Raw genomic sequence first — 24,898 nt, forward strand, 5'->3', positions numbered from 1 at the left:
TCCTCATTCAGTGCAGTACAAAAATGCCAAGGTTTTGTGCAGACTCAAGTACTTTGAAAGTTGAGTTCATCAGGGAAGTCAGAGTGAGTTGAAGAGGCTCAGTAGTCAGTGAGAAGAAAATGTAGATGGTTTAACTGAGACATAGGGATTAAGTGCTACAGCCAAGGTTACATGGGATATCAATCTACCCTGCAGATCAGGGCTGGACATCTTTAAACTGCCCGTCAGCAGGTCATGAGGGAATTGGATTGTGCTTTTAAAGCAATGAATGAGCTTCAAGTGAGGGAATGTGAGTTAGTAAAGCTGACTTTCTTCTAGGGGCATACACTTCGTCACCCCAAAGCTCGCTTGTGTGTGCTCTCTCTCCCCCTCCTTCTCTCCCCCTGTCCCTCCCTCACTCTGTGCAGGTCCCTTCCTCTTCCATTGGTGTGAGTTGCAAGTAGGCTTTGCTCAAGCCTTAGTCTCAGAAAACAGGGATAAGCAGAAGTATCTGTTCTGTTCCTCCCCAGTAATTTACTCTTTTTGTTCACAAAAGGAGACTGGAAAGGTCTCCACCTGCAGTCCAATAAGGTGACATATTTACATCCAGTAAGTGGCCTTCCAATGAGAATGGCAAATCTTCCTTTATGCTGCAGCTGACACTTCACTTTGTCTCCATTGAGTCATAGGCATCTCACTAGTCACCTTGCACAACTTTGAGCGTGTCCTCTGATTTTACACCAGCTTTGCAGAAACTCAATTCAAAGAGACATAGATACTATTCTGTTTCAGTTGCAAAGCCCTTCCCTCTCAGTGTGTACTCAGAGATCCCTTAGGGCTCCTCTCAGCAGGCTGCCTCACCTGTGCAGGGCCTGGGAGTCCTGCTGCTGTAGCTGCTGAACTTCACAAGGGTTTTTGGAAAGCAAGAGAGAGAAAGAGGATGCATTTTTCTCTTTCAGGACAAAAAAGGGTCAGAGATTCCCCAGGTAAGCTCAGAATTACATGAAGTTGTGTCTGCTTGATATGAAATGATCCTGAGGTAGTTTTACAGCAGTAATTCACGTTTTAGAGAGTAGTTTTTGGAAGATGCAATAGCTCCTATATTTCTTCTTGTTAATGGATTTAGGCAGTTCCTGTAGATGGGAGCAGATCTTACTGTTTTTCAGTGGCATGTGAATATTTACATTAGCGGGGACTTTGTTCATACTGCTTGCAGTTGCTTTTTTAAGTGTGGTGTTTCTGCCTGCAGGGAAGAAAAAAAAAAGGTAGAGTATGCAGTGTTTTCAGATGTATCTCATGCATGATATTTTCAAATTTCATTACGGCATGTAATTTAGTTCTTTCAGTGAGCTAGGGGTTTGGTATGAGACTCTAGAACAAACCAGCTTTTCTATCTTGTGCTTGTATAGCTGAAGAAAATTTTACAGAAAAGAAAGGAGGTACAAATTTTGACTAGGTGAATAAAGAACAACGCACAGATACATGGTCTACAGGTGTGCTTTACCTCACCACTGCCAGTCATTTCCACTATACATCCTTCAAGCCCACGTCTGCTAGGGATGTACAGAAGGCCAGTGTTTTGGGGCTAGTTATGGGCTGTATGAAATGGGCTCTGATGAACACCTGCTCCTGAACACCACATTTCTTCCATTATGTGGCTTTAAGTGAAACCCAAAACCATAGTTAGTGTTTCTTGTATTTAATTTGCAAAATAGACTTACAGTGCACACATTGAATACTGGCCATATGCCATAAAAACTATGCATCCTTTGCAAAGAAAAATTAATCTCAGAATTAAGTCACTGGGAACTTTTTTCCTCCCCTCACCCCATGGAGTTACAAAGCTCAGGCGGATTGGGACTATGGTGCCAGTGGATCAGTAATGCAGAGAAAATTCTCGTGCAAGATTTATACAACAGTTTTGAACATGCAATGCCAAAAACGTGGGTAGAGGCACTCCTCACAAATATGTGTAAAGCCCTTGTATCATGAGATTTCACTGAGAGCTGGAGATTATTACCATCTCTAGTAATCAGTTCAGAGCAATTGCTGCTATCCAAAGCTCACTTACATCAGCTGGGAAATAACTGTTACTTTGAAACTCCACGGTGATCTGCTTTTGATTGAGCTATTGCTTAAAGAAAAAGCAGTAAGCAAGATGATGAAAACAATTATAGATAGCTACAAGCCCACTTGCTACTATATCTACCTTCATAATTCAATTTAAAACATTCCATTAGCCAGCAGGGTAGCAAAATTTTTTTTTGTCAGAAACGCTGCAGATGATACTGCTTTTTTTCCCTTCCAAATTAATGCATTAGCTTTCTGAGCTCGAGGACATCCTCAGAGTGCTTGTCTCACTTGCAGGTTGAAGTCTGTTAATGAGGTAAAAGTACACAATGGTGGATAGACTATCAGCAGGGATAAGCTTATTAGTGAGTTTAGCTGTTAAGACTCACAAAGGCTTCAAAATGTGCATTACTATATAGATGGGATTCACTCACCCACATTTGTCACATCTTAGGTCTTGGTGTGCCTAGCCTGTCATGTCAGGCATCTCCTTTGGGCTGGTAAAGGCTCCTTTAAAGGCTCCTTTAAATCCAGGCTCCTTTAAAGACAGTGAAGAAGGACAGGCCCTTCTACAAGGCAAATCTCCCCATTCTAAGGTTCATGTCAAGGATGGTGGTCAACCCACTGACATCGGGCATAGATGACCCTTCACTGCTGAGCTGATGGCAATCTGTTGGCCAGCCTTTTGTCAACATTGGGTGCAAAGTCCTGTTTGAACCAGTGCTAGCTGAAAGAGTGTCAGACTACTCTTAAAACATGACCCCTTTTCCTGCCTCTAGACAAGGCATAAATTTATCCTGGTCTGAGAGGTTATAAATCATGCTTTGAGGGACCAGGAGAAAGGAATGTGTTATTAAGAGGAATTAGGACTCCATGTTTGCATTTCATTAGCACTTAGAGGCCCCAGTGAAGATCAGGATCTGGGGAGATGTGACACAATAGGGGGGTGCAACAGTGAGAAGCAGGAGGGAGCTTGAGTTTTGGAAGAGGTCATAGGAAGGCTTTTCCTGACCTGTTGGAGGAGGCACCCCATGCAAGCAAGGCATCATGGAAGAAAGAGAAAGAAGCTGGCATGCTAGTAATCAGTAGCAAAGGAAGGAAGGGGTATGAGAGATGTTAGCTGTACAGGCAGATGGGATTTTGATGGAGTAAAAGCAGGGACTTAAATATCCCAGTCACTATCTCATGTCTCATTGAAACAAGATAGCTAAAGCCACTCAGAAAATGGTGCCAGCCAAGGTGGCCCATTCTCCCAAGTGCTGAGTGCTAAAAATGTAGTTTTACTTGGAAGATGATGGGAAACACATGAAAATCAAATGTGACAGGGACTACTTCGTCCTTATTCTCAGAAGGAAGAACTCAAAATGTGTAAGTGGTATTGTTGATAGTGAATCTGCTAAAAGAATGTTTTCTTTGAATTCAGTGTGTGCAGCAAATGGTAGAACATCGCACATCACCTACTATAAACATGCCCCCTGGGTGCCTTTATGTTAGAAAAGGCTTTGAATATCAGATGACTTTTGTGTAGGTGCTTGCAGCTTTCTAGCCAACTCCAGTGAAATCAGTCAGTAGATAAAAGCATTGTTCCACCTCAGGGTAGAAGCTATCTTTCAGAAACAAAAATACTGGGATTTGTTCAGCACTGTAACAAAATTTCTTACTTCTGTATGTCTGGAGATGGCTAAACAAAAACAATGCAAGAACCTTCCCCGCTTTTTACAGATGACAGATAGTCACTTCAGTTTTAGCCATTTAAAAATTAGGAGCATTTTCTCAAGAGCTTAAGCTTGCTCTGCAGTCAATGTAGGGAGACAGACACCATCAGAGGGGCTGTTTATCCCACCCATTGTAGGGATAAGTTGAGCTGCTTTCTGTGAGCGGTGGAGAGCGCCTTACAACTAAACGATTCAGTTTTAGGCAGATAAAATTAAGTGAAATGAATAACCTGAATGACTTGCCAGACATCACATAGCCCATCAGTGGCTTGGTTTCTGAGCTGGGTACTGACTGGTGTCCAGGCTTCAAGCGTGCCTACCCTGTTTTGACTGAATTTAGAGCAAAACTAAATTAGAGCAAAACTAAAGACCTAAAACTAGTTTGGGTCTGCAGCTGCAGCATAGCAGGTACATGCCTGACTAAGGTTTAACTCAGCTCACGAAGGTGGTTTTGCAGGCATAGAGCAGCATGAGGAGCTGAGGACATAATATGGCCTCCCCGTAATCCCTGTTGCTGTTAGCTAACTTAGGGCGACCTCAGGTAGATTCACCTTACACTAATAGTTACCAGCAATGACTGCAGTGGGGACTTTTTGTACTCTCCTACGGTACTGCTCCTTTTGGTCAGGGCACTATCATTTCCTTGACAGACACTGCATGGGCAAATCCTAAGGCTGGAATTTCTCATCCTACTCTGGCAGCCTCTTTAAAGATTGCTCACTAAGCCCTGCTCCTGTCTTCTCCAGGTGTTCCCTAAACGCAGCAGGGAGTAAGCTAAGAAACACTTCAGGCACAGTGGTACTTCCATTTAATAGCAATTTAGACACCTAATGGTGTCTAGCAGCATTGGTGGCCCAAAACTGTTCATACTTCATGCGGATGATCCCATCTGCAGGAAACGCAAGGTTGGCCTCCAAATCAAAGACTCGTGTGGACACAAGGGTGCCAGTCACAGGTACACACAGAGGAAGGGACAACACCTCCAGCCCCCCTGTCCTCTCCCTCCCTACAGAGTCGAACCAGAGCAGCCACAGCTGTCACTTCTGAGCAGGGGAAGGGGCATTCAGTGTTCAGCCAGTCATCCTCTCCCCTGGGAGGAAGGCAGTGGCTGGACCGAGGGGTTCAGTCCTGAGGGATTGAATCAGCACGGGGCCTCAGGTCAAGCTCCACTGAAAAACACCTACTTCAAGGCAATGCTAGGAAGAAACCTCATCCAGGGCCTCATTTTATTGGGCGCTCTATCAGCAGTCTGTAATGACTCTCAGACCCCAAAATCACTTGAATGCAATTAATGCAAGATAAGTAACTGCACATAAATTACACATTTTTAATGAAATACACATGAATGCTGCAGAAATTTAAGGTCATTTGATGGACAGGGCTAGTGAAATCCTCCCTTCCTCCCAGGCTGGGTGTGGGGTAGTGTATCTCTGAGGTATGCGTTTAAACTCCACTCCCTGTGTCGATCAACAAAATACAGGGTCAGGTAATTAGTGCTTGTGGTAGCAGCAGATAGAGAGCTCAGAGAACTTGCCAGATCCTCCCTGGCCTTACTTCTTCACTCACATACAAGTACACTTGCCAGTCAGGAAGAAAAACTAAGCCATTCTGATCCGTATTTTCACTCTTGTCTTTTCCAGCCACTTCCACATCTACAACTGGGACAAGTCATCTCACGAAATGTGACATAAAGCAGAAAGCCTTCTGTGTAAATGGGGGAGAGTGTTACATGGTTAAAGACCTCCCAAACCCCCCAAGGTACCTGTGCAGGTAAGAAATCCTATTTGCTTACTTTGGTGGAGCCACCAGGTTCCAGAAATTCTTTTTCTTTAAAGGAGCACCTGAACAATTTCTTCTCCTGTACTTGCGGCATTAGATATTTCTTAATTTTTAAGTATGTGGATATGAAAATAGCCTACCAAGAATGACCTCTGTGTTCTATATATGAGGCATAACAGAGGCTAACCAGGAAATCTTCCCACATGATACTGGCACAGCAAGCCCCATCGATGTTTACATGGCATGAAGTAACACAACTTGAGCCTTATGTTAGAAATAATGAAACAGATACTGTAAACTAAATACACTGCAAACACCAAAATAAGGTGTGTGGATAACTGCATTGGATAAGTATCCTTTATAGAGGACAAACTGGTTATTTTTATTGTCTGCTGTAGTAACTGAATACTTTCTGATGAGACTGGATTTACAACTGGAGTTTCTGCAGTTGTGTTTAGTTGCATAAAAAACAATGAATGTCATGGTAATTGGTGGAGGTTACTATTTCATGTGAGGGTCTTGATTCAGGAAGTCATATAAGTATGAGTTTAGTTTTAAGGGTGTGCTTGTGCAGCTTTCTCAAGTCCTGGCCTGTGCTGCATCGGGCTGTTGCAATACTCCATTACGTTGGAGAACATCCATGAAGAGCTACCTCACTGGAGTTCACCTCCTGCCTGGTAGCGCATCATGTAGCATTTACCTCTGGAGCTGAACTAGTCATAGGGAGTTACTGCTTCTCTCTGGCTTGAGAGGCAATTCAGCATTTAAGCCTTGGGAAATGCCCGTGGGACCTAGCAGGACTGAGCAGAAAGGGGGCACTTTTGTGAGGCTATTGATGTTTTTCAGACAGACAAGAGACAGTTGTCAGTAAAGACTGTCATCTGCTGTCACTGCACAGATTTTCATCCTTCTAGGACTAAAAATCAAATGATATTAATTGTAAAGATGACTCCGGTGGGTGAGTTACGTGAAGGTCTATGATGCTTTCATTAGGCCGGGAAGGCATAGACTACTTGTCTCTGTTGTTAATTAAAAAAAAAAAAAAAAAAAACAACCACAACACACACCCCAAAAACCCCACAAACACCAAACCCCACAATGTTCTGCTTTAGTTGTGAGTTTTCTTTTTTTGTAGAAGGATGTTACCTGCACTTTACGAGCTTTGTGTTGCTTTGGTTTTTCACAGATTGCTCTGTTGCTGAAAGTGATGAATATTTCATTGATTTTAGAATCATTTTTAGCTAAAGTGAATATGGAAAAGTTACTGGCTCTGGTGGGTTGGATTCTTTTGAGAGAGAGAGAGAGAGAAAGATTTGTGTTAAATTTACATGATCGTTATAAGCCAGCAGTACAAGATGAGTAGTTTGCTATGACTCTCCAGGGCATGTATGAGAACCTACCTGCCTGTTTCAGCTTCCTATCCAAACACAGCTCAGAAAACACCAGGGCAGCAGAGCTGAATATCTAGCAGACTTGCTAATAATTATCATTGTCGTGACAGTTTCAGAGGTATCTCATTTTCACTGGTATGGGCACTTATTTTTTTTTAATTCAGAGTTCTGACTGTTTGTTCTTTGATGTTATGGATTGGCTAATTTTTTAATTAAATGTCTCAGAGACACTTGAATGAAGTAGGGATTTTTTTCCCTCTTGTAGACAAGAAATAACCTTTAATTCTGAGGTTGGAGTTGAAAGAAAAGGCAGTTCCCAAATTTGGCAGATGTGCCTCTCTCTGGGTGGCCCAAGACCTATTTGGAAAAAGCATCAGAGCTGTAAAATCAGAGAGGGTGAATCTCATTTACAGTGAGGCAGTGGAAAAGGATTCTTATCCTGAGGACAGGCAGGGCCACCGCTATTTTGCAGGGCCTTTTGCTATGCCCTCTAATACTTGCCAGAACTGAAACTTTATGTTGTGTAGCAAAACAGGACACAATACAGCCACATAAGAAGTAAAAGTGTGAGTACTTGAAAGTGGGTGTATTGGGAAACTGAAGAGTCAAAATGCAGTTCTCTTCTTATTTCATTAAAAATACAGATGTCTACTTTTAATTCTAGTATTCCAGTGTTAATTAAAATAAGTATCTAACCAGTACACATTGCCTTCATTGTTCTGAGAAAATAAATCTTCCCCCAGAACATGCCTGTGGAAACAGAATGCTTGAAATATGGTACTTGCTCTTCATATTTCTGCCTCAGTAGGAAGTTCACATTTTTCCATATGGTCCATCTGTTGAGAGCAAAAACAAAATTTCTAAAGCATGAGCCATATCATTCTAAATTGGTTTTATCCCTAACCAAAAAAACATGACTCAGATTCACAACAGCCATGGAATTTTCCAAGTGATATCTCTGGTTTTGTAAACCCCCTATTCTATTAAAAAAAAGGAGCTCCTAAATCCATCTTCTGTTAAAATCTAGCTATGTATTTTTAAAAAATGTGGTTTGTAAAATACATAGTATAATGATCCAGACTGGATCAGATCTTGCTCTCACGGATACTGGTGTGAACTTCAAGAAAATTCCCTGCTTTCAAGAGGTAACCATGTGAAATACTCAAGAAATATGTGAAGACTTAGTAATGCATTGTACAGCTACATCTATGGTAGTATGTATGTTCCCTACATGTATTTTACTTATGGCCCCGGACTGAACAAAACAATCATCTCAAAATATGAAAGATTAAAAAGGAAGCTTTGAGACTACTTAAATAAACTAGTGTATAAAATTTTCAGAAGTTTCATAGGAAAATGAGTCACATTTTGAAGACATCATAGACTTCGGAAGCCTGGACATTACTGGCTTCCTATGAGACCGAGGTTCCTAAGTAATTTCTATTCAGTTGGAAATGAGTCCCCAAGTTCACTGAAGACAAAAAATCAGATAGCTTCTTCAATAAATACAAAATTAAGACCAGAATTCCTAGCGTTTGCTTCTTACTTGAAGAAAAATCTATATGAATATAATATCTGATACGTTTTTAGAGTGTTCTTTTGAAGTGTCCTACCATGAAGGCCTTGCTGGTCTGACTAATTAATTCCTTACTCGCAGAGATCATCTTTTCTAGTGCTTTTGTTGTTACTGAAGAAATGAATTTACGTCCCAGTTTCACTGGGTGAAAATAATGCTTCTCTCTAACAGAAGGATGCTGCTTCATTTCTTAACCACAAAAGAGTGAATTACATACTTTTTAATGATATAGCCATTTTCTATATACATCTTCATGTAAAGGCCTTGGTGGAATAGAGATTGACAGAAGGTTCTTGAAAGCAGCAAAAAGAGAAAATTTGTTTCCATGATGCTAGCAAAAGTTCCCAAGATATTCTGACTTAGGCTATGAAATGGACTACTAAATATGGAGGTGTACTGTACTTTCCATGAAAAAAATCATTCTCCCACAATGCATTTGCTTATAGACAGTGGATGAAATGGAAATGTGAGGTCATGATCCATTCAGCCATTCCTCTCCTGCCGAAAAACAGCTTGATGATATGCGTTCAATGTTCTGAGAAGTGTCTTCTAAACGCATGCAAATACTGCTCTTTGCAACTACTGTGTGTAGAGGAAAAAAGCAACTATTTTAGTGTATGCGGTTTAGTATTGTGGTTTCACGCAGTTAATACAATAAATAAATAGTCCAAGTAACCTTTTTTTAGGCAGAAAGGAAATTATAAGGCTCTTGCAGCACAAACGTTTACTTGTTGCCCTGAGTTGCTTGACTCCCACTTACTGGTGTCATAAAAGAAAATGGTATGTGGGTAATGAACTAGAAAAGAAAGACAACAAGAAATAATGTCTGGAAACTTTGAGTAGGACAAGGTGTTTTGAAAACAACACCATCGCAAGCTGTTTGTAAAAGCACAGTCTACAGTAAACAACCTGCCAAACAGCACTGGAAATGGTGCTGCACTGCATATCTGAGCAATAAAATGCCTTTAGCATTCACACATAATCATAAGCAGACAGGCTCATCTTGGCTTTCGTCTTGGCTGGCCCATGCTGGACCTGTTCTCAGCAGCAGGTGCTGCAGTCCATTTGCTGACAATGGTTTCAGAGCTAGTATAAACACACCTGAACTGTTTTCAGCGCCATCTCAACAGGGCTGACCCTGCTCCATCTGGAAACGATTTCAGCATTGTCTGCACCAGTGCTGGAGTTGTTTTCATCACCTCCACAGCTGTACCAACGTCTGAAAACAAGCACAGACAGAGCAAGCAACCACCACCGGCCAGTGGCAGGAGCAAAGCCTGAAGCTTTTAATCAGCAGCATGTTCATTGGGATTGTGTAGGGTTGAGCCTGACGAACAAGACGTATAGGTCCCTGTGAAATGAAAGCCAATGCAGGTGCGAATGCCAGCTTTCCAGGAACAGGTATTTCACAAGATTACCCCAGTGCAAAATAAATCTGAAATCACAGGGGTGAGACCTTTTTACTCTCATTCAGTAACACAGATCAAAATGCCTTCTATCAAAGGCCTTTTGCCTTCTATCAACGGTGCAAAAAGTATTCTATCATGCCCAGCAATACCACCTTTTCATGACAGAGTTATCCTTGTTGCATTTTTATCAACTGAATGTAGCTGTTGGAGACTGGGATCTCTCCACGCTGGGTACTTATCAAAAGATGTGACCTTGGCTCTGAAGAACATAAACTCCCTTCCTTAATATATAAATACATCCTTACAGCAAATCAGCTCCAAAGAATCATCTGCAGATCCTGAAAATATACCTTTATTATACAAAAATCATTCCTGTGTGGTTTATTTGAACAAGATACTAGCGTTTATGCCTGACACTGGTCCTCTGCCAAAGTGCTATTCTGGAAGTACCACTTGTACAAGGGCAGCATCCCTGACCCTTAAGGCTAGAGGCAATTGCGGAAGAGTGGAATTTAAAAAATCAGGACAGTTTTCAATGCACATGAAACTTGAATGGATAGAAGAGGTGGAGGATTGTTCTGAACAACTTGCATTTGCAAATAAGAAGGCTCTTCGGCCCCTGGCAAGTAAATGATGAAGCAGTTTGAAAAGGAGGCTACCACCAGATCAGCAGCAGAAGAAAAAAAGAGGGAGATTCTTGCACCATGGCAAACTCATGGAGAGCATCACAAAGACAGGCAACGCAAGTGAGAGGTATTCAAGGAAGCAGATATCAGGTAATTTCAGGTTACATGCTGAGTAAGAGTGGATAGAAGAAAGAGGAGGAAAGAAGATTGAAATCTACAGATGTTTAGTGTGGTGGACAGTCATTCACACTTACGTCTGAAGCGCAGGATTGCTATGGTGATATTTTGGGAGTGTATGCCTGAGCTCTGCCCCAAAATGGAGAATAAAGGTGAAGGAAGAATTGACAGCCAGCAGCAGAAGAAAAGGCAGGCAAAGCACAGAAGAGAAGTTCTTTCACTATGGCCAAGGGGAAAGCTGCTCTGAAGTTTTCCGCAGAAGAGCTTATGAACTGAAAGGGCGGACAGCTGTGGGGCTTCAAATTTGAGCACCTCTGCTCTCTTATCTTACTTATTGACTGGGCTGAATATTTTTCCATTTGTCAGCCATGTTGAATATACTTCCTGCCTTTGGGTTTGAGTTTGTCTTCTCACTTTTTGGAATTTTTTTGGCTTTTCTGTGATTGCTGTTTTAACTATTCCCCTTCAAAGGAAATTACTGGAAGACACAACATGCCATTACAGAAATAAGGAAATCATAGTATTTTCATAGATTTTATGACTGGTGAAAGCAACAGTGTAAATTGCTGTTATACACTGCATTGCAAGTTTAAAAAAACTCGATCTAGTCCCTTCATGAGGTGGAATAAGCAATGAGCTGATAAACATTTTTGCTAGCCCTGATTCTTCTTTCTTTTTCAAAACAGACAAGCAAAATGACTTCCTAGATTTTTTTCTCTGGTGGATTTTTGCTGTAGGTTTTGCAAAGTGTTATCTTCTGGAAAGGTTACACTTTCTTGCCCCTTTTCTGATCATTTTTCACTAACACCTAACCAGGAGGTCACTTAATGCACTCCCATCTCCATAGGCCAGCAGATGTCAGTCTGTTAGTGCAGTGGTTTTGGTGTACTATTGCTTATCACGTTTTTGCCCTTTAGGTGCCAACCTGGATTCACTGGAGCAAGATGTACTGAAACTCTGCCCATGAAAATCCAAAACCAAGAAAGTATGTTAAAATAATCTGAACTTTGCTTTCTTCCCCAACTACAGCAACAAAATCAATAGTACTTGGTGTTTTCACAGTTCAGCTGGAACCGGCCTCTTTACACACTAATTTATGACTGATTATCTAAAGTAAAATCTGTACACCATGGCATTATTGACCTCCAAAATGTTCCTCATTTGTGTGATTTTTGATATTTCCATCCGTTCGCAGATGCATTTGTATTGCACATACTGGCAGCTTTCTTGTTCGGGAAACTGCTGTAAAGTGCAACCCTAAAAGAGCAAACTCACGGAGATAAGTGATGTACAGATCTTGTGTCCTCGCTGCCTTATGGAAAGTGCATCCTAAAAGCAATTTGGGAATTTGGAATGGTGAATTTCTGTCTCACATCTCGAAACACACTTTGATCTGGATTGGTTTGGTCTTGGCTGGTTTTTCAGGGGGGGGATTTCTTTCCATTTCCGCAGAGCACATGAGTTGCTCTCAACATCTTGAGCCATTTTGACATGCTAAACCGAGATTCAGTTTCTGAAAGTGAACTCACCAAGTCATATCAGTTCACACTGAAGGAGCTTCTTTCTTAGCATATATTCACCTCTTCTCTTTTCTCTGTTTTTTCTCTACCATTTTTTTTTGTTTGTTTTTCCTCTCAGGTGCCCAAATGAATTTACTGGTGATCGCTGCCAAAACTACGTAATGGCCAGCTTCTACAGTACGTCCACTACCTTTCTGTCTGTGCCGCAGTAGAAGCATGCTCAGTTGGTGCTGCTTTCTTGTCGCTGCATCTTTCCTCCAATTTTTTTTTTTTTTAATCTGTAACTAGATTTGTTGCCTAAGGCCTAATATTGATTGTCTCTGCCTGTTGCATGAAAATGATAACAAAAAGCAATTGCAATACTCTCCTGGATTGTTTGGCATTGAGGTTATGGGGAAATGCAAGACTTAGGAACGCTGTGAAATTAACACTGAATGGTGTGATACGGACTCCCCACTGACATCAAACAGTAAAAGTGTAAAAATGACATTTTGAAAGTCTCACATTTTATTTGCCACAAAAAGCTTATGAGTCTCTATACAGGGCAGTACTTCCCCAACAAAGGGACAGGTAGCTAATCCTCTACTTGCATATGAGATTTGTATTTGGACATGCAAGTTAAAGGTAATTGACATGCTTACATCATTTCTAATGAGCACATGCCAAACAGGATCAAAGTGTTCTTCCTCCTCATTGTCCAAGTTTCAGGGGAAAGAGCACAGAAAGAAAAAGAAAAGGGGGAGAGACAGCATAAACAATGGGGTCTGACATATTTATTTGTGGTAACAGGTGCAAGAGATCAAGTACTTCAGAGCCAGATTAATTGGCCAAAGAAATGTACCAGACACACACACACACATATACACACACACACACACACACACAGAGGACTCTGTCTGTGTCAGACTGCTGATAGAATCAGCACTGCAGTCACATATCTCATAAGCTTTCCCATGGAGGGACAGGTTAATTATTATTACTTGTCAGGGGGGGAACAGAAAGTACACTGAATATTTATTTTCTCTCATTGGCTATACCAAAGTCAAAGGTAACATATAAGAAAATTGCTTAGACCTTACATTTTAATGCATGTGTACTATTCATAATTAATTGTCGCTGGCATCAGAATGTACTATGATCTAAGAGCAGTATTATAGGAACTATTTTTTTGATGGATTACTTGCCAGCACAGAAAGATTTCAGAGACTATAGGCTAGCTTAATTTAATTTCCATTAGTATATAGGACAAAAAGCTGTTAGCATGTGCTGGACATTTTGGAGCCTGAAGAGATGCATAGGTTTTCTTTTATACTGATGGATGAAAAATGTCCATACATAATTCATACTGCCCATCATGGAAGCTACCCATGTAAATCCCAAGGGTGCTGACTTGAGACCAGACCTTCCAGCATTCAAGTGTGTATTTTATGCCCTGTTTTAAAAGCTTTATTAATGTGAGTTATTTTTAAAATGCCTCTGGTAACTATGGATTTGAAAATTTTTATGCTGTTACAATGTTTAAGTTTACCAAATGTTAGATTTAAATGGCCTTTTCTGTGTATTGTGATGAAAAGTGCAGTTAAAATATAAGATCCATTGTTTGCTGCTGAATTTACCCTGAAAACTGTGGAAGAATTGTATGTTGATCATAAATTCATTTTCCTACCCAGAAAAAAAAAAAAAAAAAGAGGTTTAGGTGGGTTTTCCTTCATTAGTTTTTCAGTTTCCTAACTCTGGTTGGGATTTTTAGAAGAATCTTTGGGCAGTAGACACCAGGCTGAGATTTTCTGAAGTTGCCTCCATGGAAAAGGCATAGATGCCCTTGCCTTGCTGCAAGAGTCATGCTCAGCTGTAAGTACTTAAGCTGGTCCAGCCTTCCTCTTCTTGAAATGCACTGGCAGGAGAGTACACCACTACCTACCTCAGGCTACTCTGAGAGCCCCAGGAAATGGCTGTGAGACTCTGGCACTTCTGCCTACCCTGCATCTGCAGTGTAACATCAGGTTTCTTAAACTGCTACAAATCTTAAAACGACACTTTTGGAAAGGGTCCAGTGAGGGTACATTTATATTTAACCAAAAAAAAAATCAATGAAGAAGCGTTTATATGACTTTTTATTATTACACCCAATGCAGACCAGAGCATACAATTAAAAAGGGACTTAGAATGAGAGTTATCTTCAGGCAAATGTTGCATTTGGGGCTTAAAGCCAAGCTCGTATTTTGTTGCAAGTGTTGCGGGTGATTAACTTAGCTCTGTAGATGCAGCTTTTGCAAAGTAGAGAGCAAATTGGGATGTTAAACAACGTAAGTGCCAGTAGGAAACAAAAGTGTACATGTGAACTATACAGTGCTATCTAATTTTACTTGCTTTCAGAAGGGTCTTTCTTCATTTGGAAAGAAAGGGTCAATGACGTTCCACGTCAAGTGTGCCTACTGATGAGCTGTTACTATCTTAAGGCTCTGTATTTGGCTGTTGAGAAAGAGTTAGCTTCAGAAATCTGCCCTAGAGTTGGTATTTGTAAGAGTCCTAAAATGACAAGCTTTGCTGAGGGCCTTTTGCAAGATCAAAACAAGGCCGATGCTGAGCATTCTGGAAACCCCCCATCCCAACAGAATGCAAGCTTAACTGGCTTATCTTGGCAGTGGTTTGATTAGCCCTGGAGGATTCATTTATCATGGTGCACTAGAAATAGGTTGAAAAGGGACACAGGAAATTATGTGGATCTCCATTTTATGAAAAGTTCTTCCATAGAAATGTCCTTCCTTTCTGTCAGTGGAAATGTGAGCATAACTGGGAATGGATGTGAGGGAGACTACTGGAAAGCACACGTTTAGGCTGACTGTCCGTTGGCTGCCAGCTTTGCAAACACACCAAACCATAGGACAACCTGTTATGGCGGAGAGGTGATGGCTTGTTAGATTCCCCGCTGCCACAGTTACCTCCAGCACTGCAGCTACACAGTTTTTCCCCTTCAACTGGTGCTTACCACCACTGCAGACCAAGGGAAACCAAAGAACAAACTGATAGTTTTTCTCATCTCTGGAGTCTGGCTGGCAGACCCTGTAATGTCCTTTCCTTGAGCACAGCAGTCACAGCTGCTACCAGATGTTTTCACCAATACCCTGGCTTTTTGCTGCGGCAGTTTTGACTTTAAGGCCTGCGGTCCACTGTTGGTCCATAAGACTCCAGAAGGTGGTCCACAAAAGTGTTGCAAAACTACATCTGTTCCATGCAGATATATTTGCTGTATTTGAATGTTCACACATTCACTCCCTTGAAGGCAAGGAAGCAAGGAAAATGGAGGAAAATAAAAGTAATGAATTAACATTAAAAGTTGTGGCTGATTTTTGCATAGCTATGCATGAGAACTCTTATAGCAACACTGTGCAGAATGCTCCTTGGGATAAGAAACACTGGCGGAGCCTTGGATTAAGAGAAGGTTGAGGAAACTTCTCTAGAGCGTAATCACAGGTAAACTCTTTGTCCTCTTAAACACCCCAGATGGGCCAAGGACCCCACCCAAAGGGCCAATTGACTTGCTTACTTCACTAGTTAACAGTTATATACATATTGTGAATATAGAACAACTTGTGGGGCATGCTGTGAGCCATCTCGGGCATGAATTGAATGTGGTCCCTGCCTTCCTGAAGTGTTTCAGCATGGGACACCAGTTTAAACTCTGTCCATTTCAGCTCTGCCATCCTTCGTGAGCAAGAGGGACAGTATCAAGAGAGGCAGAGGGAAGTTTCTGTTTAGATGACAGACGCTGCCTCATATTGTCAAGATGAGCCTGGCTGAGAAATTAAAGGTGGCAGAAGTTGAGTAAAGCTATAATATTCTAGAGGGATGACCAAAACTGCTCTTACTCTATAACGGCCTCAATTTTTCAGTCTTTCCACATAAACTACAGATCTTCAAAAGTCCATTTTTCAGCAATTCTACTAGCTCAGTATTTCTCAGTTTCTATGTATTTCTCAAGTGGTCACATCTGCATGAGGGTACCAGACAATCTTACCTGAAATTTTAATTTTCTAAAGCCTTTCAGTACCCTAAATTATACTCTTTATGTGCTGAGACCAAGACTCTAAAATGATACAAACAGGTTTGAAAAATTTCATTGTCCGTCTTCTGCTCAAGGTTAAAGAAGACAGTTTTTCACTATAAACTGCTCAGTTAATGCTCATTAAATGCTAAAATTGCTATGACAGAATAATTAAGAAAGGACATTTTCTATACTTGTGAAACTCGAATCAGTTGTAGGATAACACTTTTACAGGAGCCATAGAACTTAACATCCGAAGTTGATTTTGCAGCCTGAGTACCACGGAAATAAACCAAGATTTAGCATCCAAAGTGGATCCTAAGCCTCATGAAGACACACAGCATCCTAGCCCCTCAAGCAGAATTGGCTGACATGTAGAGGTTCTTCTCTGTGAACTTTTAGGGGATTTTAGTTTGTTTTCAATTCAAATTACATAAAAAAGAAACCTTTTTAGAATTTCTTATTACCCACAGAACACATTTAATAAGAAAAGTAAACAATGACTTAAGACACATGGCACCTTGATGTTTCAGAGGTGAAACTGGTCTCCCTGGACCTCTCTGCTGCTGCATGCAGTTGATCCAAATGGGTCCTTCCCTTCTCAGATGCAAGGTCTCCACCCAAACCTGCAACTGTGCTTAGCCCTCACTGGGCAGCACCATGTCCCCAGGCTATCCACCCACCTAAGTCTATAGAGTAGCCACCCCAAAATCTTGGGTGCCAAGCAGCCGTGGCACACCAGTCATGAACACAGCATGCAGCCCTGGAGGACGTGTTCTAGCATTTCCAGGCACCATACTCTTGTTCTGTAGACCCTGGACCCCAGCATGCTACAATATATCCAATGAGTTGTAGTTGTAAGTCACGTTTTTGGAAAAAAAACCTGCATCCCAAGCATTTTTTCTTCCAATACTGCCCCCACAAAAATCACATCCAGAATGAAAACTGGGTTGTTAAAAATAATTAATTTATTTCTTCTTAGAGCACCTGGACAAATGTTCAATAGAAACCCCATTGCATGTAGAAAGTATGCAACAATATTGGGTTAAATAGGAAAAGATCAAAAATAATGACCTGTTTATAAAATGAGAAGTGTTGGGATGTTCTGCTTTCTTTTAATCAGGTCTAGGGCATGTAGCTAGGAATACCAAAGAGAAATAGGAGCTACATGACATCTAGGTTTGAATAAGCAGTTCATGTTTCTTCAGCATGTTTACTTGTTAGGGCTTTCAGCCAGAATATATTCCCATTTTAAGTAGCAACTTCCCATTGAATTATTTGAAATAGAAACTGCATGATATGAATGACTTCCCCTCAAATTAAATTACATCCAGGCTAGGCATCTTACCTATAAGCAAGCATAAATACAACAATATATATGCATGGGCATGTCATTCATTTTGTTGAAGACTTAACCAAGCTTTCTGTGCAACTAATGTATATCTTTAGCAGTGTTCATGTAGGCATGTAATACTGGCTCTTTACGAAGAGACCTGGATGGATTCCAACTTACTTAACCCTTAAAATATTACTGATTGGCAGGAAAGAATTGGCATTCCTCATGTGTACAAGCTACATAAAAAATCCATTTGGTCAGAAAATTAGGATTGGATTTAAATTTCACAGCACACAAGGACAAAGAAAGTGAGAGCTACCATGGTTATGGTGTTGGCCCATGGGTAGGGTCTCCTAGGGTACCTGCCGGGGGAAAACCTGTGTTCCTCCTCACTGCCAGCTGCTGGGTCCTGGGGGTGCTAATTTAGGCATGTGATCTGTGTAAATGGCATCAGCCCCTCCACCCCAGGGTTCATCCAGCCGGCCAGTGGGTCATTCTGCTGAGGCAGCACAGCCCAAAGGCAGGGGAAAAGGGGTTGGCTCCTCATTCTCCAGAAACGAGAGCCCTGCTGCAGTCAGTTTGCAAAGCTGAGAAGGGCTGAGCAAACAGTCCCAGCCACCTCCAGGTTGCAACCCACCAGAGCAAGGAGCCACATACCGGGCACAGGAGGAGGGCCAGAAGGGAGGGCAATGTACGACCCATTTGGAGAGGGATGCCACCCCTTGTAAAGCATCCCTGTGCTCTCATGGTCCCATCTGAAAACTATCAGCCATTTCACATGGCATCCTTAGGCCATAGCCCCATTCATCTCAGTAAGATCTTTAAGGGTTAATGGTTCCTGCTGCATTCCCTGCACCGTGGCTGTTCAGATCCCCCATATGTATTTTGGTCTGTAACCCTTGCAGAAGGTCTGGTCATGTAGCTTACAGAGGCGTACTTGAGCACTGCCCATGTAACGGCACGCCCCTTTGTCCTGTTTCATGTGCAGACACAGAATAGCTGTAATTCTTATATGTGATTTATTTTTGAGTACAGTGTATTGCTCTTTTCTGAAACTTTTTCCTTTTTCTTTCTTTTTTTGTCAACTTTCTGCATTGGCAGAGCATCTTGGGATTGAATTTATGGGTATGGACCAATCATTCCTTTTAGCCTGCAGATTTTAGAGCCTGAGAGATAAACCCCTTTTTATTTTTTTCTCCACCTCCCCTTTTCAATTCCTAACCAATTTCTTTATGCTTTAGAAGGGATCATACAGCTATAACAACAACCCTTGTCAAAATGTTAGCGGAGATGAGCTCACTAAAATGGTAATAGTGATAGGATATTCCAGACCTAAGGAGTTCTAGGAATTACTGGAGTAATCATAACATAGTGTACATTCATTTTTCTGCCGTGTAATTTTGACTAGTTTTGACATTTGCTTTTGCTAAGTTCTTCTAGGGTTGCCGGATTTTGGAAACACTGTAAACATTAAGCAAAATGGCTAACTAGTCTATTAAAAAGATAAGCTGTTATAGCCACTTAAAATTCTGCAAATTTACAGTTTTGAGCTCTGGTTTCCAAGTAAAGTTTTATGTCTAAACCCACAGCTAGGTATGTAAATCAGATGCATATACATATGTGTAAATGATATGCATATATACATTCATTTCTAGGTCTGTAAATTAGAAGTGAACTGAAAGTTATTTAGGAACTTAAGTACAGATTTACAGCTAGACTCCAGATCCTGAAGTCAGCAAATATATTCAATATTTCTGATACCAAACTCATATTGCACCCAACCAAGAACATTGGCAGTGGGTTCTATTTTTACACTTCAGCTTAAATATAATAGAAATAAATCTTATAAGTCCTCTTCATGAATAGACTGTACTTATCTGACTAACATTTAGTAATCAGGGGTACAAATAATGCATCTCTTGAATAGGCTGACTTGGAATTCAGGTCAGTTTTAGTTTGGAATCTCCTAAAATGGTCAGCAAATGAGAAGAACCAGCCAGTGATGCTTTTCACACACTTTTAGTTAATGTTCTTATTGAAAATGCCCCCACAAAATGTCATTAGCTTAAGCTGTGAACTGTGGAAAACCCATTACAAGTCCAAATTTTAAAAAAACTCTCACAACCCAGCTTATTGTCATTATTATTATTATCACAAGATAATATGAATTCTCACTTATAAGTACTAGATTGTAGTAGAAAATATATGGATACATTAACGTATGAGGAATTAAATTATAATCCTTTTAAAAACCGACTTACAAATTTTGCTTTATATATGAAATTACATCAGCGGAACCACCTCTTGGAATGAAATTCTTTTAAAAATCCCCAGAGACCTGTAAGAAGACAAACTTTAAAACAGAGCAAATTTAAGACCATATATATCATCAATTATGTATAAATTAGGTTGATGTGAAATTAATTGCATAATGTGCACATTCGAAAGGCTGCACATAGAGGGATTTAATATCTTGACTTAAGTTTCATGTTGATTTGATTTTCCTAGCATCCTGCAGGGGAAAAAAAATGTATTCAAAGAATTTTTAATACTTAACAGGCTAAAACCTTTTCTAAATTCTCACTGCACATACATTTCTCTACAGACTTTTCCCCAGGGCTGCTATTAATTTTTTTCAAGCTAGTTTGATGAGCAGTGCAAACACAACATGTGTTATTTGGCTGGATGTCATTAACTGGCTCTGTAAATGTTAACACCGGTCAGAGAGAGAGGGGGCAGTTTTGGTGCGAGACCTGGTATAGCTGCAAGTGCCCTGCAGGAGTTTGGTCCCTGCTTTGCTAAACTCTTCTGGCCTTAAACAGAGAGGCCAAGGCTGATTTGCGAGGCACCACGCCGCCTGCAGAGCCGTGGCCAGGATCCCTGTCCCATCCCGGGCATCCACCAGTTGGCCCCTGCTGTCCTGGGCAGGGCGACGCTGTCAGCCAGGAGCACAGCCAGGTTTACATGGGAGCTTGCTGTTTTGCTCGGCAAGACGTGCCCGGACACGTGTGCCTTCCCAGGCAGCCATTTCCCCCAAGGCTTGAGGGAGGGAGTGGCGGCACCGCCATTCATGCACACCATGTCAAGCTGGATCATCCACGTGGCTCGTTTCAAAGGGCGCAGGAGGGAATTAAGGCAATGAAAGCAGACCCAGGGGTTTACCTCTCCATGCCCCTCAAGGCCTACAGTCCCAGCAGACGTGCCGGTGCAAGGAGTGTTGCTCAGGGCTGCACCCACAGCCCTGCTCTCTCGCTGCACCCCCCTCCCCTGCAGTGGGTGAGAGCCCAGGAGCATCCAACACACAAGTGACAAGCCTCAACCCACGGGCACCCTTAGCAAGGCCATCACCAGCCAGCCGCCCAGCTCATTTGCAACAGCCTCAGCCTGGAGTAAACCTGGAGTCAGTGCAATTTTTCCCTGAGTATAAACCACCAAGCAGAGTTTCCACTGTTAATCTTCTTTCTCCTCTCCCTTCCCCTCCAAGAAAAACGGGTTGATATGTCCATATTCATTTTGCTTTCACAAGCTAACAGCTGACAGCATGACCAAAATTTTTTAAAAAAAGAGTAATTCAAAGCATTTCAAAGTTGCCCCTAAATTGCTTAGCGCAATTCTCCTGTTTCCTGTGACATCCTCGTAATACACCATTTCCATGGCTAACTAATAAGCGCTTTCAGAAGGGGCAAAAATGGGAATGGGATCAAGTGCCACTAACTAGCCTAGGCGAGGAGTTATGCTGTATGAGAAATCCCTTCACACTCTGCTTCAGCCTTTTTTTTTTTGTCCCCAAGCATTTCTTCACTCTGTTTTTTCCAGTATCAAGCATGCTGTGCCAGGCCTGCAGTTGACTTCTCAACCCTTTAACCTTGTCTTTCCCTATATTTCATCTTCTTCTTTTTCTCTTTGTCCTGTTTTGGTTTGGTTTGGAGTTTCAGCCCTTTCTTCCTTCCCTTTTTTGACTTTCTGTTCTTGGAGTTATATTTTTGTTTTCTTTAATACATTTTTGCAGCATCCTAGTTTTACCAAACTCACTTCTCCCTCCCCCTTGTTAATAATCAGTCCTATTAATTTTGTCTGACAGTGCTCATGACCTGTTTGCTGGTGTTTTGGTTTACAGTGGGTTTGGCTTGTAGGACAAATTCATTCCATGGTAAGGTGCATTGTATCAGAGAAAGTAAAATTTCTTTTTGCTTTGTGGTTTGTTGCATGGAATATTTCCCATTTGCCCACAGCAACTTTAAAACTAAACTAGATAAGCCCAGGAAACACATTGGAGGAATGACTGCTCCCTCCTCAGCAGGGACCATTTTCTCCTGAACTGGGGTGGCACATCGTTTAAGTGCTTGAGCTTGGACAGAGACTCATGGCACATGTGAGGGACCATTGTGCATCTCTGTACCTCCTGGTGAATTGCCCCACAGACCTCTTATGTTCATGTAAGTCCCTTCCAGCAGGAATAATGCTGGCATTTATGCCAAAGGTACTGCAGAGCTATGCAGCTTTTATTCATTCATTTATTTTTAATCACCTACTGGTATTCCGACTGTGGTCAATATTGCAGTCTGACCTAAGGCCACCCTCTGGTCTGGATCCTCCAGGGCAAGTTTTCTGGACTGTATGCTTAATCAAAAATAGGACTTGAGAAAAGCTAGACAGCCATTTTTGTCCTAAAAGCAGGAATGCAAATCCGCATCCGTAAAGTGTCGACACAGAACGCGCCTCTGTTTCAGCGCTCCTTACATAACATTTCCCCGGCACAGCATGCAGCGATGCTTTCTGCCAAGCATGAGTGAGGCTGGAATGCATGGGTAGCTCCAACCCAAACATTACCAGTGCTACTAACGTCTTTATAATAGTGAAATATCTCTGATGAACGAGATCATTAACAAGTTGTCATCACTGACCAAGCTGCCACTCTAGATAGAGCAGTTCCTTTGTTGGACAAAAGAGACGCAAGTAGAAACCCAGCATTTCTCTGATACAAGGCACTGCTGGTTGTTGATATTGCTGTGTTTTTGGAGGAGCACTGGAGAAAGAGTCTGAATTTTATGACCAGAGCTCAAAACCTGTCTTCATTTGCATTGGTGATACAATTACAAGCCAAGCTCACGTCTCAAATGTAGAAGGGTATTTTGAAATCTCTCCTGTAAAGACAACTGAGATATAAATTGACATGGGGGCAGAGGGACATTGCACTGGATATGAAAACAATCCAAAAAAGATAACAAGAAAATAAATTTATCTTAAGGCTCATAAAATTGGCCTTCATTCCAGCTGTCTTTGCAGAGTAAAACTTCCAAAGCATTTGCAAATTTATGTTATTAACTTAGTGCATTGCATTTTTATTTCCAGTGAATGCTGAGTGTTTGTCAATTGTGAAGTTTTTCCTTTGATATTATTCTTGTTGACTTTAACAAAAAGAAAAATTACTTTTGACTGTAATTGTACAGATAATCGCTCATCCCCAGTACTGTGTTAAGAGCTTATGGTGTAGTCCTGTTCTCCTTGCAGTCAGTAATGAGTCTGCCTGAAGTGTGGTGGCTGTGTTTCAGTGCGGCTGTATGAATCTGTGCAGTGGTTTGTAGCATGCCAGCTGTTGACTGTGTGCTCCTTGCCTAGCTATCCTCCATGTTGTGACCTTCTCTGTTTTTGTCCCTTTCTAGAAGCTGAGGAACTGTACCAGAAACGGGTGCTGACCATAACTGGCATTTGCATTGCTCTTCTAGTAGTTGGCATCATGTGTGTGGTGGCCTACTGCAAAACCAAGTAAACTTTTATCTTCTTTTTTATATCTGTGGTTGTTGGTCAGGGCCTTCCCAGTTGACTGTAGCTTCTAGTCCTCTGAGCATAAGGTTGTATCTGGGTTTCTCCAGAGCTGAGCTGAAGAGACAAACCTGTGGCCAGGGTGCTCTGGTCCAAGCCAGATGGGTGCAGGTCTCCATGTCCATCAGCAGTGCAAAAATAAGACAGGTATCTGAAAGGTTTTGCACCCTTCAAATGTGACTTGAGCAAATTTCACTGACTTCCAATTCTTTGTCTATCACCAGTTCCAGCTGGTTTCCCCAGCTGGAAAGGAATAAACCACAACAATGGAATCATGTTGCTCTCCAGCAGTAAATTTTACGTATCAGCCTAGTTTGTTTGTACTTGAGGCAAGATTAACAGTGCTAAAAGTTACTAAACACCAAAGGCCAAAGAACTGAACACAAAAGTGCTCCCAATGCAAAAGCAGGCACTTAAATGCATTCTGTGAGTCTCTGTAAATTACTGGGGGTGACTCTCAAACACGCATGAGGCTCTCTGGACTATAAATTACACTAAACATCAGCAGGATTTGTGCTGCCAAAACTTCTGGCTGCTCTTATAAATCTCCCCACCAAAACACAGAAAACCCTTATCGTAAATCTTCCACATTTGTATAAACCTGATTTACTGTTCCAGGGGCTGATTGGCAGTTGGGTTGTTGGTTTTCCTTGTAAGCCCCACCAATAATGGATGTGTTAAAAGTGGGGGAGGAGGGAAATCATTTGCCCCCCTCAGTGAGAGTCCAGCTACACACACATGCTACTCCTACCCGCAGCCTGGTGCCAGCGGTCAGTTGGGAATGACTGAAACAGTAATAAAGAATCAGATCAATTACTGCTTTTAGAAATGACAACTAGCAAGCCAGGGCAGCTAAACAATACCTTTCCTCATCCAAAGTACATCAAAATCAGACAAGACAACCCCATGAACTTCAACAAACATTTATTCAGGGTCCTGAAGTACAGTTTTCTATATAAAGAGCCCCCAGAATGCATCAAGGGTCTGGATGCTTTGTCATGGTTTGTCCCAGACGTCAGAGATCGCTGCCAGCCAAAAGTGAAATGTTTTCAAACACAGCTGATGAGAGTGAAAGTGAACTGCCAGTTCGTGGCCCTCCAAATGCAGCAGTGATGCCAGACTGCTATCTGTGAGATGTTCCCTGCATGCTCTTTCCTCCTAATAGGGGAAAATCCAGAAACCAGGGGAAGTCCTGGAATGGTGTTTGGAGAACACACTAAATAAAATGCAATGGCTTAGATTTTGTTGGTCTCCTTGCAAGAGATATTGCTGGTCAAATGCTAAAGCAATATCTTCTGACACTGAGTCTTAATTCAGAGGTACTTTATTTGCAAGTCTTTTACATTAAGGCAAAGGCTTCTCAGAATAAGTGACGTACACATTAGCTTTCCCATTATTCTTTCTTCTCAGTTTCCTGGAGTAATTTCTTTTTTTAGTTAGTGTCCTTTTAAC

The 24,898-nt window shown here is 41.5% G+C and overlaps 1 protein-coding gene across 8 annotated transcripts in view; it reads left to right on the plus strand.

Moving 5' to 3' along the window:
• NRG1 (neuregulin 1) overlaps window positions 1-24,898 on the plus strand; it is a 184,485-nt gene that overhangs the window by 149,422 nt on the left and 10,165 nt on the right. For 3 of the 8 annotated variants that reach the window (XM_072860037.1, XM_072860039.1, XM_072860034.1), the window contains 4 exons: window positions 5,405-5,534; window positions 12,361-12,419; window positions 18,725-18,748; window positions 23,287-23,389. In XM_072860037.1, the coding sequence (XP_072716138.1) occupies window positions 5,405-5,534; window positions 12,361-12,419; window positions 18,725-18,748; window positions 23,287-23,389 (316 nt within the window). Of the gene's footprint in view, window positions 1-5,404; window positions 5,535-11,639; window positions 11,708-12,360; window positions 12,420-18,724; window positions 18,749-23,286; window positions 23,390-24,898 lie in introns of those variants that run through there. The other 5 variants (XM_072860041.1, XM_072860036.1, XM_072860035.1 and 2 more) reach the window with 4 other exon arrangements.

This window comes from Ciconia boyciana, chromosome 4 (genome assembly GCF_034638445.1).
Source record: "Ciconia boyciana chromosome 4, ASM3463844v1, whole genome shotgun sequence".
NCBI classification, from domain to species: Eukaryota; Metazoa; Chordata; class Aves; order Ciconiiformes; family Ciconiidae; genus Ciconia; species Ciconia boyciana.